This window comes from Octodon degus, unplaced genomic scaffold (genome assembly GCF_000260255.1).
Source record: "Octodon degus isolate 3935 unplaced genomic scaffold, OctDeg1.0 scaffold00005, whole genome shotgun sequence".
NCBI classification, from domain to species: Eukaryota; Metazoa; Chordata; class Mammalia; order Rodentia; family Octodontidae; genus Octodon; species Octodon degus.
The window spans coordinates 3,931,754-3,942,226 of NW_004524581.1; the positions used below are offsets into that span (position 1 = coordinate 3,931,754).

Genomic DNA, 10,473 nt, shown 5'->3' on the forward strand with positions numbered 1-10,473 from the left:
TATATATATATATTGACGTCATGCACGACATACTTATAAATAGCTTCTATTTCCAGAGAAACAGTTTCGTTATTAAATATTTATCTACTTGTAGAACTTTTGCACTTAGGACAGTATGCAGAAAATTAATTTAAAACTTAGTGTTAACATAAAGAAAACTGAAAGTTGGAGTTGGTAGTCATTAAAATAATGTTATTTGCTTGTCCACCAATGGGATAGGACAACAGTAATGAAGGATTTCACCAGCTATAATGATTACGGAGATAAAGTTATCAAAGCAACCGCAAGAGAAGGGAGGTGGGAGGAATCTCTCATTTGCTACATGAGGAATAGGACTCTTTTGTACATGAACAATATTTTTAGAGAGATTTCACATTGAGGATAATTAGGATGTGTCAAGATTAGATCGTGATAATGATCTATGATCTATGGCAGTAGTTGGAGAGGAAAATTAATGAGAGCTGCTCTAAGGCCACTAAGAAGGAAAAGGATGACATGAGAACAGTTCACCGTAAGCAGCCTTATCACTACGGGTGACGGACTGTACCTGGGGAGAAGCAGGAAGAGTGAAAACTTAGACGGCACTTCTGCATCTTGCTCGGATGCAGAGGATGGAGGACAATTCATTAATTCAGGTGCAGACTTGAGAAGAGGGAATATTTTTTGAGGACAGTGAAAGTAAGAGTTCAATCTTGTTGAAATTAAGCGGCCTGCAGTATGTTCAAGCGTGTCTGTTTTACAGATAATCGCCTATTTGAGGTTATAGCTTAAAGGAGAAGTGGCTAACGATACAGCGGTGGGAAGTCTCAGTGTCTCCCCGTAATTAAACGTGTGAACTGCAGTGTGAGATTTCCCAAAAGGAATGCACAATCAGGAGAACAATTTAAAAGGTATTTCTGAAATCCAAAATCTATGGATCCAATAGATAAGGAAAGACAAAAGACAGTTAATGTGAAAAACAGAAGCAAGCAGGCAGGAGAGTTCAAGAAGGACAGAGATCCACTTCAAATAGAATAGCGAAAAGGACAACATTCAGTAATAGCGAGGTGACCTTGGTCTTACAGTGGTGAATTCCTTGTGTAGATGGGACTATGCCACTGCAAATATTCATATGTAACATACAAATGGATGCATATGTGTTTATTCTAGCAGCTGGTTATTAGGGACTAAGTCTGATGGAAAGGTAGGCTTTAAATATTATACAAATATGCCCGAACATCTGCATTCTACTTCTAATCTGCTAACTGAATATCTGAAGGACCGAGGTTAAAAATACCCACAGAAAGAGACAAAGCTCCATTATAAACTTTTTAAATAGCAGCATTAAAATAGATATCATGGATTTTTTTAAATTGTGCATTTTTTTATTCAACTGAATTATATTATTTGCATTATGTTGACTTAACAAGAGACTCTTTAAATTCCCCACTTGCAGCCCACTTAAAAAAGGATTATGTTTTACAAAACTGTTGACATCATGCTGAGCTACAACAAATAAAGCAGACATAAACTCCCCATCCCTATTTCATGTTCAGAACCCCACACCAGGAGTCAATAGCTACCTTAATCAGAGACAGAACACTGATTTTCAGATTTCTTTTATTTCATATTAGATTGTATAGTTGAAGGGAGCATCATTACCTTTCTTAAATACTGCAATTTACTAATGATTTTTAAAGTACCTAAAAGTTTAGATCTGAATCACTACTACTATATTCCAACCAAGATTTCGGATGCAGAGTCCACATGCAGAAAATATTTGTGTTTTAGGTTAAATAATGTCAGCCTCCTTTGTTTGAGAACTAGAGGAAAATTCTGATTACAGGCTCTAATTGCGTTACCTAGGGCGAAAAAGGAATCAATTAATTCAGCATGAGAATTAACCTTATTTAAACTTAACAGATAATATAGTTCCCACGTATGCTCCCTCTGCTGTATTTGTTTTTCTGCCAGAGATTACTCTGAAAAATGAAGATGAGAAATTAACTCTAAACCTGGAGAACCGGGGCCCGTAATAAACTTCTCAGTGAGACGCTGCTGAGTGAGACACTAGTAGGGACCGCAAGCTTCCACCCTTGGCTTCCCTTCCGTTGCTTCCGCTCTCCCCACGCAGCCACAAGGGATTCGCTGCAGCCACGAGTGTGGCAGAGGATGAAGTAAAGTAAATCCCCCCCTCCTTAATCTCAGTGGATATGTATATTACATGTTCGTAATACCTTCAGTCACTAAACAAAATTCTATTATGGCTATTTTGTGGATAATGGAGCCCAAATCTAGCAAGGCTACATTGCTTGAGATCATATTAGTCAATTTGAACCCAAAATGTACTCAGACCTTAGGCTTTCACAGTCCTGAACATTCTGTACGTTGCGATGCTAGATGTGCAGTCGCAGAGGTGTGTGATCCACTGTGACGATAACCCAGAAGGCAGGGAGCGGGCCCTCACTACGATACCTAAATACGTGTTGGTCAGAGGGAGGGCTGGCAGGGGAGGCGAGAAGCCTGGGTCTCCAGCTTGGTGAGCTTAGAAGTCAGGATTCTGCATAACTCACATAAAGAAACATGAGCAGAAATCCTGGCACAGTTTCTTTCTGTTGTAGAATCAGTCAATCTGTAGGCTCAGTGGTCTTTACAGATTACATAATGTGCTGCTTTGAATATTTCACATATTAACAAAAATCTGGCCCTTTAAGCAGAGCCTGGAGTGAGCTAAGGCCGCAGTGCAGCACTACACAAAACCATTTAGGGTCATCTGCACAACTATCGTCACAACTCTGCAGCCCATAGAGGCCATCTTGTCCCTGGCCCTACTCAGAAGAATTGGTGGCATGCTTGTGGTCCAGCCAGAAGAAGAGTACGAATCCTTCTTGTCCTCCCAAAATATATTGTGAAAGATCCTCAATAAAATACTACATGGACGGGCTGGTGAGATGGCTCAGTGGTCTAAAGTACCTACTTAGAACAAGCTTAGCAAAGCACAGGGACCGCAGTTCAATCCCCCAGCCCCACATGCCAGTCAGCCCCGCCCCCTGGTGGGCTGAGCTGGCCACACACACACACACACACACACACACACACAAATAAAAATTAAATACTACATGGACAAACTCTTTACCTCAGTCACTATTACATACAACTCTCTGAATTCGACAGCTTTTTGTAAAATTTTCAGAACAACTTCAAACATACTTTCCCTTATTTTCAGGCCACTGAAGTCGTGTGCTGAAACTGCACCTCTATGTCCCTCACAGCGTGCATTACCTCTGTTTGCCTGGTGTGTTTCTTTTTTTTCTTTGTTTTTCTAATTTAAGAATGTCACTTGGGGGCCGGGGAGATGGCTCAGTGGAATAAGTGCTCCCTGGCAAGCACAAGGACCAGAGTTCAATCCCTGGTTCCACCCCCCCCCCAAAAAAAAAAAAGAAGAAGAAGAATGTCACTAAATAGGCCAAGAAGAATTGATACTTCTCTGCTTTTCCTGTGTACCTTGGTCCGGCCGCCACTGTTCATTGTCATGTTTTCTAGAACTTTCAGTCAATAATTGATATCATCCTTTTGACATGGCATAGAGCACATACTTTCTGTGTTCATTAGGTTTTATTCTTTGCACAACTTTTATTCCTCACTATTCTGCTACTGTAAGGAGTTTGAAAATATTTATGTACTTTTCAAATCTCAATGTGGCATACTGAACCTTCTGAATAAGAGCTTTATTAACTAACTGGAGTTGTCAGTTAACATTTTGTCAAGCTGGTTAAAAACATTTTCTGCATATAAAGTGTACACTTAGCTTGCTTCAGAACTATTCTTCAGTTAATTTGGTTTATTGCTACAACACTACCTTAAAAAAGTAAACAAAAAGTTCCGTTGGCTTTTGAATACAAATATTGTATTATTCATATTAAAATATCATTAGAATGCGGACACAAGCCAATAACTCAAATTCAGTACAGTAATTAAGCATGCACAACTTGGTTTTAAGTGTGTCTTAATAGTTTCAATGACAATTAAAATTAAGTTTTACAAGACGGACATGAATCATTTAGTGAAATTAATGTATTATATAATTATCATTAGGTAGCAACAGGAGACCATTATGATGCATCAAAATTCCATTCAGAGAACATTACAACTGCTCTGAAACTGTTGAATCAGTTGGATGCAGGCTGCTTTGGATATTTTCATCTTCTCTCATAATTTTAAAATCATTTATGTTTTTTGAAAAGATGTTATTGCCTAAATAGTAGAATAACTATCTTGTATCTAACTATGAGGGCTAAGGTTTGTATTTCAATTTCCAATAAATACTGAAATATATTATGGAGTTCATTAGTCATATAATTTAAGAGCACAAAATTAACAAAGAAGGTTAATAGAATAAAAAGCAGTACAAAAAGTGCTAACATAAGAAAAAAGATAACTAGAAATTAATCTTATTGTCTAATGTTTAATTGTATAAAATGATACATGATGATATCTTCTGAATTCTAAATAAAATAAAAGTAATTTTCAATGCCTATTTGTACATATAAAGGTTAAAAGAACTTGTCTATTTTCAACAGTGCATTATAGATTGACTAATTTGATGTAATTTAATCAATAAGAACAGTGTAAGTCACAGATTATTGGGCTATAATGTTTCACCTATTTTCCCTTTCTAGATTTAGATTTTCAGCAATAATCTTTATAATATACAAATCTGAATTTGCCACGCCTCATATTACTCTTGAATCTTACTTCATTTTAATCATTTTTAATTTGTTTTATTTCATGTAGGTAGTATAGCATCGGTAGGGTCTACAGGGTCTCACTACACAGTTTGGACTCACAGTGATTCTCCTGTGTTCAGCCTCCCAAGTGCTGGGATTACAGGCACGTGCAACCACATCCAGTCTCAATCGCTATCTCAGCACACCCCAGAGGAGGGGCTGGCATGGCATGCCAGGGCCTGACACTTTTGTCCACTGAGCTATCTGGCTGGCCCTTTACTTGCTACAATTAAGTCATTTTTGCATTGCTCTATTTCTTTGCATTTTTCTTGTCTTCATTCTCCTCTAGACAGGCCCAAACCACTCCCAAAGTCCCCCTCACCAGTGCTTATCCTTTATGACCCAATGTCAGCATCATTTCCTTTGCTATTGTTCTACGCATGGTCCTGGTATAGATTTTTGTCTCCTCCTTTACTTGAGAAACTAGAGAGGGTTGGTGCCCAGGCACAGCTCCCAGAGAACCTTACTACATTCTGGCCAATGTGTGTCAGTTAGCATCTGACTAAGCAGCTCCCTTAATTTTCCTACATTAGAATTTGTCTACTCGCTGTGATATCTGAAATTAAGGCCAAAATCTGCCACCCTGTTTCACAGCATGCAAGGCAAAAGAACGAGTTATTCACTTCAATCACTTTTCCAGAGGGACACGAACAGGGCATGATTTTATGTCATCTTGTGGAGTTTTTTCTTGAGATTCGAGTACAGCTCTCCTGTGAGACCAGGAATAACGGCAATCCCTGTGATGGGGGAAGTTTCCTCCTCCTCTTCTATGCTCTGCCTTCCCTTTCTCCTTCCTCCTATCCTCTGCTCAATAATCTCATTGCCTCTTTGTTATTGCTACCTGAATGTCTCAAAAGAGAAATCTATACCTGAATCTTTTATCTCCCCCCTTGATCCTTGGTGAATCCTCCAGTATTTATTTGCTTGCTGGTCAGTCAACAACAACAACAACACCGTAGCATCCTGTAGCACCATGATGACCCCTACTCATTTCTAAAGTGAACTGAGGAACCTTAGAAATGAAGAGGCTTTTTTAATGAAACAACTCCAAGATTTAAAAGAGACATAGAATGATAAGGACAGAGACTGTCACGGTGGTTTCTGTTGTCTGTATGTTGAAGGGAGGAAGGGGCAGTCTCAAGATAGCCAAAGAAAGGGCCAGCAATATAGCTCAGTGGACTAAGTGCCTGCTTAGGCAAGCACAGCGACCAGTGTTCGATCTCCAATACCACATGCAGCACGGGCCCTGCTCCCGGGCACACTGAGATGTCCACTGAATCCAGGCGTGGCGGCACACACCTGTAATTCCAGCACTGGGGAGGCTGAAAACAGGAGGATCACTATGAGTCCAAACTGTGCAGTGAGACCCAGGATAAATACATTAATAAATAAATAAATAAGTAAAGTTAGCCAAGGAAAGTTTTAAGATGCGATTTGAAGCCCTCAAGATCTCTATAATAGGATTTAAAGAAACTTCCACTTCTGCAAGTGACAAGACTGGATTAAAAACCAGACTTTGAGGTAGATTATGACAGTAGCAGAATTATACAAAAGCCTCGCTTTAAAGCACAATTAAGCTTTCTAAGAAAAAGTGGAGACACTCCACAGGAGAAAGTTAGGATGCTCAGACCCAGCTTTGGGATACCTGGGTGGCTTATGCCCCTTTCATGCAGCATAATTACTTCCTTGTCATGTGTTTTGCTTAGACGACTGCTCCCTAGAGGTCCCGGTGCTGAAGAATTTGTTCTGAGAGTAGCACTATTAAGAGGTGATGGAACCTTTAAGAAATCAACTCTAAGGCTGGCAAGATAGCTCAATGGCCTAAGCGGCTGCCTGGCAAGCTCAAGGATCCGGGTTTGATCCCCAGTACCGCATGCCATGCTGACCCTAGAAATTGGGAAGCATTTTGCCGGACACCTAAACCAGATGTGGTAGTATACACCCATAATCCCTGTGCTGGGGAGACTGAGACAGGAGGGTCACTAAGAGTCCGAGCTGCATAGTGAAACCATGCACCAAATAAATAAATAAATAAATAAATAAATAAATAAGAAATAGAGTCTAGCGGGGTAGCTCTAGGTCATTGATGCCATGCTTCCAAAAGAAATGCCGGACCTTGGTTTCTGTCTTCTTGTTCCTGTAATCCCGCAAGGTGTCTTCCTTCACCAGAGGCCATACAAATGATGTTGCAACTTGAACCTCCACAATGGGGAGCTACATAAACTCTCCCCTTTCATAAAGTTAGTGGCCGTGGCTGTGCCATTGGAGTCGTGTAAAGCTGAGCAGTGCTCCTTGAGGCCACGCAGACGTCTGCTCTAAGGCAGGCGCCCCACAGACATGCCTTCCTGTTTCTCCTTTCTTGTGACTTCATGACCACCAGCTATGTTCAAGACCAAGCATGGTTCAACTAAGTAAGTACTGACTATGTTTCAGTGGAAAAAAAAAAGATTATTCATGAAAGGAACAGCAAAAAGTGGCTACATCTACATGTAGGAAACAGAAGATTGTGTTTAGAATGAAGGCTGAGAATATTAACCAAGGAGTGTGTCATAAACCTAGATACACAGAAACTAAAGATAAATTTGAAAACTCAAACAAGTTCCCGTCTAAACCTATCTGGGCCTGATGGTCTACTAAATTATATCACTCTCTAAAACTATTTTATTTCCAAAAAAGGAAAAAGTGTATAAAATAAGAAAAACCTCATATTAATCTTTAAATTAAAAAATAACATATAATCACGATAGCTAATAAATTAAATCTGCACAGTACGTAATATTTTGAAGTACATTCAACAGGCATTAACAGATGATCTTGGCTACATTTCTTTTCATAATTAAAATATAAGAAATTGTTTACTTTAAAAATATGTGCACATTTTTATTCATGAGATATATGCAAACATGTATGCATTCCACTTACCCTCACTTGACCCACAAAGGCATTAGCTTCCTCCTCTACCACAGATAAATTTCTAGGCAGATAGGGATCAAACACGGGAGCATTGTCGTTGACATCTGTTACTACCACGTTCACTGTGGCTGTTGAGGTCTTGAAGAAAAACAGAAAGATTAAATGGAGTGGAGCTACTTTCGTATCGACCTCTGTCTCGTGGTCATGTTGGCATTTCGCGAGACGAGAAGTGTCTCACTGACTTCCCTAGACATTTAGTCCAGCAGTGAAAACATGGGAACGCAAAGCAGTGAGGGGTTTTCATACCTGAGAAACAAACAGGAAAAGCAAATGATGAAACTAAAGAGCAAGCACTTTCTCGAAAATGTCAAGTATTTCTCAGAGGCTTCCTTTTTAGAACATGATTTTACCTTTATCTTGTTCATATTTTATGGGTGGGAAGGTTCTTTTATATATGCACATACACCACTTTATAACTGAAATATACTATTATTGTAGTTTTACATTTAAAAATAAGAACAAATACTTTCTAAAATACCATGACTTATGTTAACACCACCTATATCTTAGTAATTTTCAAGGTGTACATTCACTCTTGCAAGCAGGCACAGGGGCCTGGGGTTTGATCCCCGGGCTTGCTATGCTGGCCCTGCCCCTGGGGCGCACTGAGACTGCAAATGAGCCTGGGTGTGGTGGCGCCATGCACCTGTAATCCCAGCTCTTGGGAGGCTGTAAACAGGCGAATCACAACAAGTCCAACCCTAACCCAATCTAGTAGTGGACCCTGAACACCCTGGTGACCCTTTCATAAATACAAAAAAAAAAAAAAAAAAAGGCATACATGGAAACAAAGGTGATGCTTTGCACTTGTGAATTTATGAATTGATGAACATACAACTTTTGGGAATTCTTATCAAGTAAGCCTACCAATACGTGATCTTAATTAAATGTTAAAAACATTTGTTCTGCCGCAATCAGAAAATATGCAGATCAATGAATGACTCAGATATAATCAAGGAACATCTACGAAACCACCATGAGAAATTTGTCCAACTCTTCCTTAACAAAAGAAAAACAGGCACAAGGTCTTCTGAGGAGCAGGTAACTTGGTCTGAGACCAGAAGCCAAGCATAAGGCACTGAAGAGGGGTGACAGGAAGAGGGCTGCAGAAGTCATGGGGCTTGGGGTCAAAGTTTTCCCAACTGCCAAGGAAGAAAGGTTGGTGTAGACACTCGTGCTTTCTGCTGGGATCACTGAAATTCTGCACTGTAAGAATGAAGGTTTTGGGCAAAGCAACCCAGCTCTACTCATTTTAAGCCTGACATGCAGGCTCTGACTAGATGTAGGTGAATCCCTCTGTTTTAACAGACACTAAATCTAATCCTGCTCAATGCAATAGCACTGTACTCTCTCTGTCTCTGTCTCTGTCTCTGTCTCTGTCTCTGTCTCTCTCTCTCTCTCTCTCTCTCTCTCTCTCTCTCTCTCTCTCTCTCTCCCCGTTTCTTTTAAACAAAACAATCAGTGGTCAGTAAAAAATTACCGTGCAAGGTAAATGCTGGCAATGAGCTATCTATCTGTGTAGGACAGTGGGTTTCTCCTTTGAAAACTCACATATAGCCATTCCTGTAGGATTTCTAATATTTAAAATTCTATTCAGACTGTATTTAAAGATTCATATAATGATCATCAAGAGCATCATATAGCCGAAGTCTAGAACCAACCCAAATATCTACCAACAGCAGATATTTGTGTGGTGGGTTCCGGGGGCAGCGGGATGTACAGAACCAAGACAATGAACTATTGCCGGCCACACTAAGGAGATTCTTGAATGTAAATTGGAATCAAAAAATTCAGACACAAAATAGTACAAACTATGTTCCATTTATAGAAAGTAAAAGCACAAACAATCATAATCTCTTCAGAGTGGCATGAGTAAGCACAGGGTCCCTTTGGAAAATAAAAGAGATCAGGGCCTGTGATAAATCATGAGGCTAGCCTTCAGCGGTGCTGCTTAATTTCTGCTTACTGTAGCGACTTGTAGTTATATAAGTGTGTTCACTCCGTTATTTCATTGTGTAGTTATGATTTTTAGATTCTGTCTACATATCATTTTCATCAAATTCTTTAACTTTAATGATGCATACACGCATACATGTGTTTGCACATGCATTCTAAATATATGCATAAAGAAGTTCAAGTGCTATCTGGTTGGCTGGAATGCTAGTATTTTAGTTTCCTGTTGTAACATTTGCATATCTCTAAATATTCCTTAAGAAAGGTACATTTATTTTTAGGGAAAGATTTTTTTTCAACAGGTGTTATTTCTTTAAAATGTATGTCAGAATTTAAACCAGTAACAAATGTAAAGCTCTGTTTTTACAGTTGCAGCAGTTCCCGATGTGCCTCGGGGTGAACAAAACAGTAAAACTGACAGCCTGAGGGACCACAGAGGAATCTGAGGGCTTTCTGTAAACCACCTGACCCTTTCTGTGCCCACCCACCCTGACTTCCCTGCCAATCTGCTGTGCTGTTTTATCACTAAAATCCTATCATTTCTTATTCTTGATGCCAGGCAGCAATGCATTCTCCAACAGTTCTGCATCCACCATCAGAATGTGCTCTGTGCTGGGGTAATGTAGCAGAAAACTGCACACCAACTAAACTAACAAGTTAATTAAGAAGTCCACATTTTGTGCTAATAGGAACTAATATTTCTGAACCACTTAGGCAGATTTCTTCGAGAATTTTACATGAAATGAAAACATCCATATGTTAAAAAAATAAAGTCATGGGG

At 39.5% G+C, this 10,473-nt stretch overlaps 1 protein-coding gene across 1 annotated transcript in view; it reads right to left on the reverse strand.

Annotated features, from left to right (window-relative positions):
- The window catches only part of Pcdh15 (protocadherin related 15), a 689,792-nt gene that overhangs the window by 276,220 nt on the left and 403,099 nt on the right, over positions 1-10,473 (reverse strand). The window contains exon 16 of the mRNA XM_023723273.1: positions 7,689-7,817. Coding sequence (XP_023579041.1) covers positions 7,689-7,817 — 129 coding nt within the window. The remainder of the gene's footprint in view (positions 1-7,688; positions 7,818-10,473) is intronic.